This window comes from Cucumis sativus, chromosome 6 (assembly GCF_000004075.3).
Source record: "Cucumis sativus cultivar 9930 chromosome 6, Cucumber_9930_V3, whole genome shotgun sequence".
Lineage (NCBI taxonomy): Eukaryota > Viridiplantae > Streptophyta > Magnoliopsida > Cucurbitales > Cucurbitaceae > Cucumis > Cucumis sativus.
The window spans coordinates 23002482-23018179 of record NC_026660.2 but is presented as its reverse complement, the minus strand read 5'-3'; the positions used below and the strand labels follow the sequence as shown (position 1 = coordinate 23018179).

The 15698-nt window shown below is 33.1% G+C and overlaps 2 protein-coding genes, 1 long non-coding RNA gene and 1 other non-coding gene across 6 annotated transcripts; 3 read left to right on the top strand and 1 right to left on the bottom strand.

The window, feature by feature from the left end:
• The first annotated feature begins 82 nt into the window (after nt 1-82).
• LOC101203247 (serine/threonine protein phosphatase 2A 57 kDa regulatory subunit B' beta isoform) lies at nt 83-6483 on the top strand. 3 transcript variants are annotated; one of them, XM_011659370.2, is made up of 3 exons: nt 83-295; nt 448-1763; nt 5744-6483. In XM_011659370.2, exons 2-3 carry the CDS (start codon nt 585-587, stop codon nt 6062-6064), a joined length of 1500 nt encoding a protein of 499 aa, XP_011657672.1. In that variant the 5' UTR covers nt 83-295; nt 448-584; the 3' UTR covers nt 6065-6483. The 3 variants fall into 3 exon arrangements, with proteins under 3 accessions (XP_011657672.1, XP_011657671.1, XP_004143280.1); XM_011659369.2 differs by having other exon boundaries at nt 382-1763; XM_004143232.3 differs by having other exon boundaries at nt 83-1763.
• Nucleotides 3750-3883, top strand: LOC116404843. The gene has a single exon (XR_004217941.1). It is a non-coding gene; the product is annotated as a U6atac minor spliceosomal RNA (small nuclear RNA).
• Nucleotides 6484-6965: 482 nt separating the features above from the next.
• LOC101203012 (probable pectate lyase 12) lies at nt 6966-9922 on the bottom strand. The gene is made up of 4 exons (XM_004143231.3): nt 9623-9922; nt 8253-8716; nt 7919-8169; nt 6966-7701 (listed from the first exon to the last, which is right to left on the bottom strand). Exons 1-4 carry the CDS (start codon nt 9769-9771, stop codon nt 7123-7125), a joined length of 1443 nt encoding a protein of 480 aa, XP_004143279.1. The 5' UTR covers nt 9772-9922; the 3' UTR covers nt 6966-7122.
• On the top strand, nt 8589-10250 carry LOC116404787. Its single transcript, XR_004217863.1, has 2 exons — nt 8589-8725; nt 9651-10250. It is a non-coding gene; the product is annotated as an uncharacterized LOC116404787 (long non-coding RNA).
• The last annotated feature ends 5448 nt before the right edge of the window (nt 10251-15698 follow it).

Here is a 15698-nt window from a genome sequence, read left to right as displayed (position 1 = left end):
AAGGCTTTTATATGCAATCATTTTTTTAAAAATAATTTATTTTATTTATTTTTTTTCTGTTTTTAGCTTTTCATTCTTTTCTTTAATTATCTTCCACTTCCGCCGTTCGAAATCTCTCTCTCTCTCTCTCTCTCTCTTTCTTCCTGGCTCTCTGGGGCTCTGTTTCTCTGATCGGATTGATCGCCGGAATCATATAGCTCGATCAACTCGCCGGCATTCCGGCGATTCGACTCGGATGACTCGATACTTGGATCCATTGAAGACCAAGTTTGAGAGAGATTGTATTACGACAGGGGTAACGTTTTATTGTTTTGTTTTCTTCTTTGATTCCGTTTCCCCGTCTCTCAATCCCTAATACCAGATCCATGCTTGCTTTTATAGATTTCTGACACTTTGAAATAATTGGTGGGAGAAGGATTTCATACCTCTTGTTTAATCATGACCTAGGGCAATTAATTCGTGCATGTTGATCCATCATTTATTGGAATCGATACCCTATCAAGAACTGGTTCATGCTTCGCTTTTAATTCCCGCTCCTTCAACCTACCGAATTTTTGGATTAGGGTTTGTTGTTTTGAGGAGATATGTTTAAGAAAATTATGAAGGGAGGGCATCGTAAGCCCTCCAAGTCCGACGCTAATGATCCTGCACTTTATGGGTTTGGACCGCCCGGGAATCGGAATTCAGGGTCTGTTTCAACGACAAACGTGGTGGTGAATCATGCTTCTCGGCCTGGACCTGCCACATCTGGCCCCAATTCAAACTGGGCTCCGGGGGTGGTAGCGTTGGCGCCTCCTACCGGCACTGTTGAACCTCTTCCGTTGTTCCGTGATGTACCGGTTTCAGAAAGGCAGAATTTGTTCATTAGAAAATTGCAGATATGTTGCTATCAGTTTGATTTTTCCGACACTTTGAAGTCTGCCAGAGAGAAGGAAATTAAGCGGCAGACGCTTCTGGAATTGGTTGATGTGATACAATCGGGGTCGGGGAAAATTACAGAAACCTGTCAAGAAGAAATGATTAGAATGATTTCAGTTAATATTTTTCGGTGCTTGCCTCCAGCTTCACATGAAAATACGGGCCAAGAAAATGCTGATCCTGAAGAAGAAGAACCTTATTTGGAACCGTCATGGCCTCATTTGCAGCTTGTATATGAACTGTTACTGAGATATGTTGTGTCATCTGATACCGATACCAAAATTGCCAAGAGGTACATTGACCACTCATTTGTGTTAAAACTTTTGGATTTGTTTGACTCTGAGGATCCTCGTGAGCGGGAGTATTTGAAGACAATCTTGCATCGTATATATGGAAAGTTCATGGTCCATCGGCCATTTATTCGGAAGGCCATCAATAACATTTTTTATCGATTCATTTACGAGACAGAAAGACACAGTGGTGTTGGCGAGCTTTTGGAAATCCTTGGGAGTATCATCAATGGGTTTGCATTACCAATGAAAGAGGAGCATAAATTGTTTCTTGTTCGGGCTCTTGTTCCTTTGCACAAGCCTAAATCAAGTGCAATCTACCACCAGCAGCTATCCTACTGCATAACACAGTTTGTTGAAAAAGATTACAAGCTAGCAGATACTGTTATAAGGGGTTTGTTGAAATATTGGCCCATGACCAACTGTCAGAAAGAAGTTCTTTTCTTAGGAGAACTTGAAGAAGTACTTGAGGCTACACAATCAGCAGAGTTTCAGCGCTGTATGGTTCCTCTTTTTAGACAGATTGCACGTTGCCTCAATAGCTCTCATTTTCAGGTTTGAAATTAAATATTTCAACGTTCTATTCATAAGCATGATTTTTATGCCTAATAATAGAAAATATTCCCTTAAAATTTTGTCTCAACATATATATGCATATACTATTAATTTGTCTTGCTGACAGTCATAGATCTTATCCAAACTGTTTGCCCACGCTCTTAATAAGAGACCAATTCTAATTGTTGACATCTGGGAGTAAAATTACTTATTTAGAATTTTCTTTGTTTTGTTTCTTGCAATATTAGATGTTTTATTTTGCTTCTGTAGTTTGATTTTCCCATATTAGAATTTGTGTCGGATCCTTTTTGTCTATTCCTTTTTATTTAAATCATAAATGTACTTTCTCTTTCTCCCTTAGGGACGGAGAGGGAAAGAGAGGGGAGGGGGGGAGCTACAGTTGTTTTTTAACCTCTCAATAAGACCAATGCAATAGTTACCATCCACGCCATTTATAAGACCATATTTTCTTTGTTTCTTATAAAGAAAAATTCTTTGTTTTTGTGTCTCGCAAGATTTAATGTTTTGTTTATCCTTTGTTGTTTGATTTTTCATATTAGAGTTTCTTGTCAGATTTTTTTGTCCCTGTTTTTTAAATTATAAACATACCTTTAATAGTTATTATACTTTAAGTTTTCCTTTTCTTCTTGCTACATTTTTACGTTAGTAATTTTACTTAAAAAATATTGTTAGTTTTTTTTATTGACTTTGGTGGGGGATGAATTGGATGACCGAAGTAGAGGCAAACAGTGATGTAGTCTGAGTAAACTCAAGGAGAAGTAGTCGGTTGTTGAATTTTTATTAGAATGAATAATGTGTTTCATACAATAAGACTCCTATTTATAGAGGTCTATTACAAGTGGGGGAAAAATGGAATTAACCTAGAATATTACCTAATTACCCAATTAACCCTTAGCCTTCTTACATAAAACAGCCTCTGGACTTGTGGTCGCTTCAATCCGTCCTATTTCCTGATAGACAAGGCCAAAGATGGTTAAACAAATAAACAACAATGCACTCTAGTTCTACCTTACCTATTTTTTTAAGATGTCTTTTCTTGTTATGTACATATATTTCTTTATTTTTGGAAGGCTGTTTTTGTTGATAACTGTAGATGTTCACCCGTTCTACGTTTATTGGTTGGTTTATTCGAGGATCTAAAAAACTGGAGGAAACTCCTAACACGTGCATTGTGTTTTCATTGAGTTGGCCTTGTTCCTTTTTGGCACATATTAACCTATTTGCATTAGTGTTATTTTCTTCTGCTTCATAAAAAACCTGGAGTTCTACCCAGATCTGGTTTTAATGAATTTTGTTGTGGTGTTATATTTTTTGTAATGGTTGGAATATTGTGCCTTTGATTACATATCAGTTTTCTTTTCTTCTGCTTCATGGAAAAACCGGTGTTCTTCCCCAGATCTGGATTTACTGAATTTGATTTTTGTGTTATATTTGTTGTAAAGTATTTGGGACTATTGTGCATTTGATACATATTTCGTCTTTTCTTACAATAACACTTTAATCAATTTCATGAATTCCTTTTGGTGATGATTATTGATTATAATCCTTCTAGTTGTATAGTTCTTCTTCCTAATTGAAAAATCTCGATCAATTCTGTTATTGTTGAAACTTAGATACCTACATATTTTATCTGGGGATTTACTTTAGATTTACGGGGATTCCTTTTCTCCCAGTTTGATGACCATTTTGTAGGTTTCACTAACTAATTATTGTGGGGTTTTTCAATTCTTATCCCCTATTTGGAGGTGTTTTTAATGTAGGAACTCCAGGTGTTGTTATTGTAGGTTGGTTGCTATTATGTGACACAATAGTATTGGCTGGAGGGGTGATGACCATTATTTTGGTCTGTTAATTGGAAAAGAAATATTTCGGTGGAACATATGATAATGAAGCTAAAAGGCCAAAGCTGTATCAAAATCTATCTTCAATCACCTCAGTGAAAAAAGATTGTAATTATAAAACCCTGTGTTTGACTAAAGGGAGAGATGGTTAGCATCTCCCCTGAGAGGGTTGGGAACAGCCTTTGGGCTTCCCTGTTTAACACATACGGTTATAGAATCCTTTGCTGTGAGAGCACCAAGAACAAACAAAAACTATAATATGATTCCAAATTTGGCCCAACCCTCTGCTTGTTTTTTTATTCATCTTTTTAACTGACTTTCGTGATGAAGTATCCCTTGAAGCATTGAACCCAAGGTTGAACATTTTTTTCTTGAAATGGATGGCTGGGTAAAGAAGTGGTGAAACTGTAAAAATTCCTCTATTGCAAACTACTTCTCGACCAATCTGGGAACCCTAGTGCCAGAGGATAGTAGCAAAATGGTAACAAAAGGAATAGGTGGTCTTTTCCTCCCTTGTTCTGCACAAAGTGCATGAGCCGAGGACAGGTTCAAATTTAGTCTCACATCTCCTTAGAAGAGACACATTAAAGCCGAGGATAGATTGAAATTTAGGAATCTAAATTTTAACTTCAGGCATCTCACGAGTCTAGTCTCAAACCTTAGAAGGGACACCCATGAAAGGTGACTATAGGTTCAAAATTCATTCTAAATTTGATCTTGAAGCATCTCACGAGTCTCAGGCCTTCTAGGAAGGGACACCCATGAAAGACCATTAGGATCCATTTCATTTGCAGCTTGCATTAAATTATTCTGGATGCCAAAGATGTTTTTTTACTGCAAATCCTTCAAAGATTGTACATAAATAATTATATGCAGTTATTTTAATTGTGTAAAAACATTTATAGGCCACTTAATTTATTGGTCTCAAAAAAGTAATTTTTTAAATTGTTAATAATTAGGACATCATGTTGTTAATTTTAATTTACATTAATTAATTTATATACATGAGAAATCTTATCTTCAAATTTTCCATCATTTAACTTTGTTCTCAAGGTTTTAAAACGTACATTATTAAATTTTTTTAGGAGTTGTGGACTCTAACATCAAGTGGGTGGAGTGGGTTATAATAATCCACTCCATGTTTTGAGCTCCAGTTATAATAGTTGGTGCTACAATTAATTATTGCAATACTATTTCAAATCCCACTTTGTTAGAATATTTACTACATCCTTTTCTACTCATCCTCTCCCACCCTCTTTATACAGCGATTAGTACTTCTTCCAATCCAGGCTATTTTAGTCTGTATCTCAACCAAACTGTCATAACCCACAAACTATAACGACCGACTCAACGTTCTAAATACGTCTTAATGTGTAAAAATGGTGGCAGCCTAAGGTATGTTCTTTTGGTTCTGACGGCTGTTAACTTTACCGATTGGTTTGTGGGATAGATGAACATTAGGACTTTTAAAAGGTGAACGGCACAAGAATGTTTCCCTTTTGGGTAGACATCCACCACTAGAAAAGCATAAGAATGATTTGTGTAGCTTTTTAGTTAAAGGGATGCTTGAGATTGAGTCATCCCAAAATAATCTGTTATTGGGAAGGAGATATTGATTTGATCAGTGTGTAATTTAAAAGGATTAATCTAAGATGGTGTTGATGGAGTCTTTTGTACCTTGATATAAACAAAAGTCAGGATTGTTTGGATATCTCCTAGGGCTTTCTTTGGTGAACAAAAATAACGTGTGTCCTTGTTGTTTTGCTGACAAAAACTTGAACGAGGATATCACTCTCTGGAAATAACTTTTTAGAAGTATAGACAAAAAGAACAAACTTAAATTTCATTTTACCCTATTTCTCTTCTCATGTCTGAAGTAAGTATGCATGAGCATTTAGAATGATAAACAATGTAAAACTGAAGAATTTGAAATTTTTGTTCTGTGTGAAATTCAGTTATCCATCCTTTCATTAATGACAAACTGTTGCTTTCTGAAGTCTTTTTGTGTATTGTGTTTCAACTGCGTTGTCTGTTTACCTGCAAGTTTGTTCGGCAGTTGAGCAAAGGGTTGTTTTTCCCCTTGTTTTTTATGAGGCTACTTGTGAATATGCAATGCAGGTTGCTGAAAGAGCTCTGTTTCTGTGGAACAATGAACACATTGTTAGCTTGATAGCTCAAAACAGGGCTGTGATATTGCCAATAATTTTTCAAGCATTGGAGAAGAATATCCAAAGTCATTGGAACCAGGCGGTTCACGGGCTGACTGTGAATGTTCGAAAGATGTTCATGGAAATGGACGTGGAGTTGTTTGAAGAATGTCAGAGGCAGTATACAGAGAAAGAAATGAAAGCAAAAGAAGTGGAAGAGCAGAGAGAGTTAGCTTGGAAAAGATTGGCAGATGTTGCAGCACAAAGAGGAGACTACATGGTAACAGTTTAAAAGACAAACAAAAAGAAAACAAGGTTGTTCATTTGATGAAAAGGTTCAGCATAAAATGACTGATATAGATGGTCTAGATTTGACCCTCTCCAAATTTTTTGGTATTCTTTTTCATTTTTTTTCTCACTCCATCATCTTTCTTTCTTTCTTTCTTTCTTTCTTTCTTTCTTTCTTTATCCTCTTTTTTTTTTCTTTTTTTTTTTTTTTTTTTTGGGAATCCAAACCCCTGGGAAGGTGAAGGTGAAGGTATCAGAAGATAAAGAAACCAACATCAGCATCAGTATCCAGCAGCAGTAAATGTAATTTAAAATGTACGGAATTTGTTAGTAGTTTTTGCTGCAGATTTAAGAATGATTTGTGAAGTATTATGTGCTTTATAAATATATATAAATATATATATATTTTTTGCCCTTCTCACTTGAATTATCCTAAATCCTCTTTTGGAACTTCACTTTCTTATGATGTTCCATTTACTTAATTATTTTCAACTTCATTTTAATAAGTTTTCATTCTTTTTTTTTTATGAGGTCAAAGATCGACTTCTAACCTTGAAGGCATTAGTATGTATATTTTGGTATTTTTCATTGAGTTTCAACAAAGTTCTCACGATTGGTCATTTTTCTGCCATGATGAGGCCTTTCCTCCGAGTCAGCTTGTGATGATTTTCAGCATTTTAAAATAGTAATATAGATTCCATAAATTAAAATATTATATCTTTTGATATGATGAATCAAATTATGAATGAAGGTATAGTTAGTTATAAGGGCCACTTTGGAAGGCTAAAAATGTAAATTTTTTCCTGCTGAATTGAAATTCAATTCAACAATCTTTTCGATAATATATATATCTTTTTTTTTGCATTTTTTTGTATGAGTTCTAAAGTAAGAAGAACAACTCCATATCCAATTTAACAAAAAGTAAATTAGATAAACTAAAGTCAGTTTTGGAATACAAATGGATTTACATTTTTAGGCCTTTCTTTATGCCATTTAAATTAAAATGCAAAAACCCACTCCACCTCTCATTTCTATCCTCTCAAACACTCTGACGACATGTCGTCATAGCACAAACGCAACCACCACGACCAGTGCCCAACAAAAAGACCACAACAAAACAGAAAACACCCTTACAAAACAACTCTCCGACATGTCGTCAGTATAGTCCATACCAGACCCAAGCCCAAACCCACCGCCATTACCATTAGGGCCAGTCGTCCACATCCCCAAATTATTATCCCTACCGCCGACGCCGAGCGGGCCGGCGTGCCAAGTGAGCTGATCAATCAGCGCCGCGGACTTCGGCTCGACGCTGTAAGCCTTCTCGTACTTGACTTCAAGCCCTTGACCGGAAGTGACGAAGAAGGCGCCGTTCACAAGGATGTCTCCCTCGGAGCGCCAGTTCCAGCCGCGCCACTCGGATTCGGAAGTTTCGACTCGCTTGGTGACCTCCTTGGCGTTGCGGTCATATGGGGCGGTGTAACGGTTGCCTTGGCTGTTGATGGTGGGGTTGCCACTGCCGCCGATTGCGTACATTTCCCATTGGGTGAAGTCGTTGTTGACGACGTGAATGTAACCTAATCGGCAGCGTGGCATCCTTTGCACTAGCTTTTCTCCGAAGTGGTTGAATGCTATTGTTACCTTCATGTTTAAATCATTCTTACTTATAAATTTGGAGTATAAATTAATAGTTGAACCCATGAATTTTTTAAGGTGCTTGTTTAACTCACCAAAACTCTCCTATTTCCTAGATAATCTATTATAAACCGAACTTTGTGGTTAATTCATTTTTTAATTGAATGAATTAAGTAAGAATATGAGGGTAGAAACAAGGAAAATGGATGGAGAATTCACTGACCTGCATACCGGAATCCGGCCAGTAGTTGTCGCTGTGACCCAACAACATAACTTCATCGTGATGTGAGAAATAATTGTTTGAAATCGTGATTCCGGTGGATCCCATCACCGCATCGATCAATCCATCTTTGCAATGAGACAATGAACAATGATCAATCCATATGTCCTTCGATCCGAAGATCGATATCCCGTCGCCGTCCGATTTCGTCCGGTACCCGTAATGCGTCGGACTTGATCGAACCATGGTGTTACCTACACAGCCAAGCTTTAGATCGATGCACTTTGTCGAACATTTGATGTGCAGGAAGGTAAATTAGGGTTGTCGATTTTGTTACCTGATGGATGACAATGGTGGATATGGATGTTGTGGATGATGACATTACTTATGTATTGCAACGTAATGCAGCCACCGCCGACGATGTGGACATTGGCGCCGCGGCCGTCTAGGGTTTTGTAGCTGTTGAAGATGAGTTCCTGCGAGAGTTTGATGAGCATATTGGCAGGGAAGACGATCCACAGAGGTTGCGGCTGTATCACGGCGTATCGTAATGTTCCGGGCTTTGGATTTACTGCATCGTCGTCCGAATCGTCCGTGACTATGTAGAACTCGCCGTTCTTGCCGCCGAGAGCGTACTGGCCGAATCCTATAGCGCAATCGGCGAGGCGCTGGCGGTTGTTTGGCCAATTTCGGTCGCATTTCCAGCAGTCGTCGATGGGGTTCCCGGTGTAGCAAGAAGAAGATTCATCTTTCTCTGAGATTTGGAGCAATTGCCTTCTCGTTAAGGAAGCATTCACTTTCCTGCAACAGGTAACACCATTACTTCAGAGATTAGAGGAACTTAGCGTTAAACATAGATGATATAATCTAAATTTTCATCTCCATAAATGGTTGAATCTGACAAGATATACCTTCAAAATAAATGATCTGACATGAGGATAGATGAAGAAAAACTTGGTGATTTTCAATGCTTTTCACCAAAAAACAGTAAAAAACAGAGTAACCCATAAATGTAATGTAGCGAAAGAGAAGGACTCATGTAGTGTTTTTCGTGTAAACATGCTTAAACCTAACAAAGAACAGTGCATGATGTTTAAGATTGGAAATGAAATAGAAAACTGAGGCCACATATGGGATTAATCCAAAATGTAAAATCCCATAAACAGAAGAGGATAACCATTAGATTTGAATGTCATTTTCTCGTTCTCATGATTGCAAAATCTGTTAAAAGAAGTGGTTCAAGATTTCAAAAATGAGTATATTTATGAAAGAAATCCAACAATGTAGTTAAAAGCTCATAGAATAGGTCAGAGACATAATAGTTACTAAACAGAACAAGAGTCGAAGAGTGAGATTTAAGCATAACTCTTAGATTTTAAGGCCTAATAATGCGGTCAAGAAAAGCTTAAAGCTGAAGACTGTAGCTACCCACAGAGCTACCACAAAGAAGGTCAAGGAAAAAAGAGGAACAAACCAAGAACATAGTAACAAAAAAAACCCTGATTCTAAACTTGGATTTTGTACATCTAATACATGAAATCCTACCAAAATAAGCATAAAAATCTTGAAACGGGCAATAAAGTAGAGAAAATGCACAATGTAGCTAAAAGTTTGAAAATGCAGACAGTTAGAGTAAGAGCCAAGCCAAGAACATAGTGATTCTTAAACAACATTTGTGAAAAAAGAAAAAATGGAACATTGAAGAACCTGTGAACTTCTTGAGCAACCAATTCAGGGCTAGGATGCTGGCCAGGGAGAGTGAGGTTGAGAGCGGCGGAGGTGGTGGCAGCGGCACGGAGCGGCAAGCGGGAGGGTAGCAGCAAAGCTAGCAGCACAATGCAGGTTGTGGCCAGCATTTCGGAGAGCAAAAATGGTAAGCTCTCTCACTCAGTCTCTCTACAGGCTTAGAAAACTGCTGTGCAGTTGTGTGTTACGTTTGTTGTGTTTTGAGTGGAGAACTGTTTTTCAACTGTTTTTCTTCATTTTTCTTCCTTCCATGTTACCCTCAAAAGCATTCTCAGCTCTCATTCTGTCTAATATAATCATTGTCAGAGACTTTTGGGATTCAGTTAGTGAGAGAATGGGGGGAGAGAGAATCTTTGGTTCTCGAGGAGGGAAAGTTGTATCCAATTTACTTTTGAAGGGAAACGGGTTAATTTCATTTGGGTTTTCTTTTAGTTCCACAAAGTGAGACGGAGAGATCCCATCCTTGGCCTCTTCTAATCTAAACATACCTTAATTTGTTGGTGTTAAGTTTGGTACAAATAAGGACTCGGGGGAGAATTTTAACCTTCTAAACTCAAATTAAATACTAATTTATAATTCTCACTTTAAATTTTGTTTATTTTAGTCCTTATACTTTTTAAAACTTACACTTTGATCTTTCATTTTCATTTTTAAAGGACGAAAAATAGGACGAGCGATAACCAAAGCTAAAAAGTATAAATAATGAAAATAGTATTTAAAATTATATAAAACTCCTAAGTATATATATATAAATATATTATATAATAAAAGAGATTTGTAGAGTGATGAGGTGGCAGAAGATGATTGGGCCGTATAAATAATGGAACATATTTGATTAGGAATTGGATAATGGTGGAACGTAAAGAAATAAGTGTGAAGAGAAAAGAGGGTAACTTTTTGACTATGGGACTGACTCTTTCAAGATTCGCCTCTTCCTCTTCTTCTCTCTTCTGTTTCCATCCAAGTTTTACAATTTTTCTTTTTCCTTTTCTTTTTTCCATTTTTTAAGCTCAATTTCTGTGGTGGGAAAGGGATATTCTCTACTCTTTCCCTTCAGTATTTCCTCCTTTTATATTATTTTTTCTACCTTAAAATCAATGCTAAGTATCCAACCATCTATATTCTATACTTTGTTTGCTGATATGATTCTCATTTTTTAGCCTCATTCACTTATATTTTCCTTTTCAAAATTAAGCTTAAAGATACTACCATGATTTATGGTTACATTAATGTCTACATTTTATGTTTTTCTTTTCTAAATTAAGTCAAAATTTTAAAAGTAAAAAATAGTCATCGGTAGATTATTTCCTTTTTCTTTTGAATTTGGGTAGGATAATTATAATGTTTGCATCGAATATATAAAAACTATGGTTAAGAAAATGTGAAACAAGTAAAATTTTGAAAAACAAAAAATGAAATAGTTAACAATCATGGTTTAAAAAACACGATTTTAATCATTTTTCAAAAACTTACTTTATTTATTAAAAAATTAGTTATTCATTAAAGGTGCATTTAAGAAATGTAAAATTTCAAAATAGGTTTTTAAACATAAATGACCCTTTTATGTGTTAAAACAAAGAGTAAAAGTAATAAGCTGGTGTCAAATAAGAAATAAAAATATATTTCTGTTAATGTTTTCTCTTACTTTGATTAATTTTGTCCTATGATATTTTGAAAGAGAAAAAAATGGAAACTATTTATTAAATGTAGCAAAAAAAAAATTTTGCTACATATTTATAGTTTTCTTTTATATCGTAATTCTCCTTTTATTTATTATCATTCTTCAAAAAAAATTAATTAGGAATGATTTAATTACAAAGTAAGCAAATTTGGATAAATTGATTAGAAACGACGTAGTTTTGACATGAGTGATGAGTAACTTCAAAGCTAGACCTAATCATTGTCAATCCACCCAAAATCTTTTCTCCCTTTAATAAATTATTTTTAAGACCTTCCTTTTCCCCTTTATTTTTCCTTTTATTTGTGGGTATTATTTATATATACATCACCTATATATATATATATATTTTTGGGTACAGTTCTGTTGTTGTAAACTTTGATGTTTATGGTGATTTTTTATTATTTAAGAAACTAGTAAATATATTGGATAATTGCAATGATTAACACATTTAAGCTGAGTAATTATGTGTATAACAATTTGAAAAAATTACAAAATATTTTCAAAAAATCCATGTCATAGAGTAGCATTATCCAATTGGAGAACTTTATTATTTATCTTGTAATTTATTATTTATTTGTTGTAAGAAATTTATGGAATAAAATTAAAAAGATAAAGATAATTACTTTTGTCTTTAAGTAAAAAAATAGATAAAAATAAAAAAATATATATAATTGTGATCATGATACATTGCTATGTTATTGGGTAGCAAAAAAGTAATAACAAGGTTACCGGCGTATTACAAGGCACGAGCAGTCTAAATGGAACGCCACACTCAGTCTTCTTCTCTTCTTTTAACGACATCGGGCCCCTCAATCTGAGTTTTTCTTTCTTCAAATCACCAACACTAAACACTCATTTTTTTCAAAAATAAAAATAAAAAAATTCAAAAACTATTTACACCCTACAAAATTTATTACACTTATTTGTAAATATTTTATTTTCGATAATGTTTTATAATTTAATTGTTTTTTGTAAAATCTTATTTTGAACCAGCTTTTAAAAACATTTGTTGTTGTTTTTGTTTTTGTATTTTGAAAAAAAAAAAAACTTATTTTGATTCTTGTAGTCAGAATTTTATTAAATTTTTAATGGAATGTTAAAGTTAAAAGTGTATTGTAGTCTTTGAGGTTGATGTGTATTTGGTCATTAAAATTAAAAAAGAAAAAACACTTTAGTACATGAGATTTGAAAAATAGTTCAAAAGGGTACTTAATACCACTTAATTAGACCGTTAGTTGACTAACGGTTCAATGATATTGTTGTTAAACTCGTCATTTAATAGTCACATTACTTAACTATTAGTTAACTAATGGTATGATTAAGTAGCTTCATTGACCATTTAAAACTATTTCTTAAACCTTAGAACTAAATTGTTTGTTTTAAAACTTTATAAATCGAATAAATATCAATTTCAAATCTCATAGGTCAAAAGTGCATTTTGTTTGTTTTTTTTCTTTTTTCAAAGTATGACTTATATCTTAAAAACACTGCAAAGATATGTAGACAACAAAAACATACAAAACAGTATATGAAAATGATGTTTAAAATTTTAATTTTTAAGAATAAAAATTAAAATCGTTCTCTCTCAAGATTTTTTTTCTTTTACAATGAAGTCAATTTGTTTTCTACGTTTGTTGTCTACATGAAAAATATGAAGAAGAAAAAACGATAAGAGAAAACAAGCATAATTTTCAAAAATCAAAAATCAAAAGCCTATTTATTATTAGATAGACCTAAATAATAAATTTTCGAATTTAAATGTGAGAAATAGGTAGAGAAGAATATTGTGATAAAAGAAAAATAGGCTTACAAGTCAAAATTGCCCTAAACCCTAAAACTAAGTTCCTAACAAATGATCCTATTCCCTATACTATTTCTCAATATCTTAGTAATGTCTTAAATTAGCTTTAAATTCATTTTCCAAACTCTCTTTACAATGTTGTATAATGTTTAAAAGAAAAGGGAAAAAAGACAAATCCATTCATAACTTGGGATAAAACAAAAGTCGAGCATCGAAAATAGTGAGGTTTTTCTAATTTTAATAAGTTCACACAAAATGTTCGAAAACACAAACCTTCCAATAAGTTTTTCTAATCGCATAAAATTTAAATAAAATGATAGTGTATGTTCGATAATATCTTAAAGGTTATCTCGGTTACAAACACGTTCTTAAACCTTCTATATAAATATGAATGTCACTTTTATTTATTTCCAAACACAATGTTTACATCTCACTTTTTTTTTATAAAAAAAAATTGAAATTTTTTTCTTTCACTTTCAGTTATGAACAAAAATGCAGTATCCAAAGTGGTTTATACAAACACTAATATGTCTACAGAGTGCAAAAAAAATACACTTTTTCTTCTTTCCCTTTTCTTCTCTCTTTTACTTTTTTTTCAATGTTAAAGTGTTTGTAAAGAAACCAAAGTTAGAGATTCCTTCCCTCCACTATTTCATCTACAAAATATTCCATTGTCAAAGATTTTACAAGAATCTGTCTTTTCTTACCAACAAAGTTTTTAAAAGAATGGCAGAATCAAACTCTTTAGCAAATTGTTTAATTTTTATAAACTTTTAATTTTCAATATTGATTTGGTCAAGTAGAGGTTTAATCTCCACCTTGAGGTTACATTATACTCAGAAAACAAAAAAGAAGAAGAAATGAAAATTTTCGTATTTGTGATATTAGTAATAATAAGTTAGAAAATGTACACTTTACTAGCATGTGAATCATGCCAAATGAATCCTACTTTAACGTCGTGGATTTAAATCTCTCTAACTATCTTCCTATTTCAATTGGACTATTTTGAAAAAGAAAGTTACTTTTCTTTTGTTTTGTACTGTACATGTAAATTGCCAAAGTCAACCATACGCTTAAAACAATAGTATTTAAACTATCTCGAGTTTCGTGCAAATATATATTATAAACATAACTTATTGTTAGAAATGATTTACAACTAACATTATTGTTATTGTTATTCTAGAGTTCAATCGTACAACTAGCGAGTAAGAAAAACTTAAATTATACTTTAACGATGTATTAAAATATGTCAATATCAATATTTATATTCCATAAATGAGTATGTCTTAAAATCACGTAATATATGTCTTGTTATTCAATCAATTAAAGTATCTTAATACATCTTGTTACGTTAATTTTTCTAATTTTAGAGAAACTTATAAGATAAATCGATGAATCTATATTAACGTTTAAAATTTATTTACAATTATATTAACATCAGTGTGTGAACTGATATATTTGAATCTTTGACTACTTTTAATTTCTTTTATTGTAATTTCCTTACAATCTTTTGAAAACACCACAAAACAAGTAGGATTATTATCAATAATGTTTGCTTTTGATATGATGTTGAGAGAGAGTGTTGTGTCTTTATATATTTTCCAACTTTTGGAGCACATTTTATTTGAAAATGGGTAACAATCTCTCATGTGACAAATAATTGATATCAGCAATTATTAGCTTCATAATTATATATATGCAACAAATAATGTTATCCCTCATGATCCAACACAACTTCTAAGCCTAAACCCCCAAGAAAAAAAGAAAGGAAAAGAAAAAACAAATCCCTATAATCTTCTCATTTTTGTCTAATTAATTCATTCTCCATTAATTGAAAAGTTACCCTTAGATATTTGAGTTGTATAGTAATTTAAAGAATTGGTCTATTTACTTTGTCATAATTTGGAAACGTGTTTTGTAAATAAACTCATGTAAGTGATTTCAATACACATTTCATATTAATATGCTTCCATTAATGCTACACACATTTCAGTTTCTTTCCAAAACACATTTAATGTCATGCTTAAGAAACAAACTTAAAATAAATTTTAGTAGTTTTTACTATTTTATATTCATCACTTTTTTTTTTCTTACAATAATCTATACTACGATACAATATATTATATTCCAATTTTACTAATTCAGGATCTCAATCTCACAACATACATGATAATTGATCATAGAGATTTATGCACCAAAAGTCTTTATTCCTACCCAGGGAGAAAAAGTCCAAATAATTGATTATTATTATCTTTCCATTTATTTGCCAACAGATAACATTTTCAATTTTCATGGACCCATTTTAATTTTCACCCCTTTTCTAAACCTAAATATCTTATTTAAAATATTATTAATATTTAAAATATATTCAAATATAACAAATTCGATCCAATAAAGATCCTATAATACTTTTTAAAATTATTGTTATCATTATTATTAAGTATCAAAATGTGAAGAGGAAAGGTGGTGTGTGTAAGGGGCAATGTTTAGTAGATAAAGAGTAAAGAGACTGATTATTGTTATTTAAAAAATGTGATGATGGTGATGATAGCGTT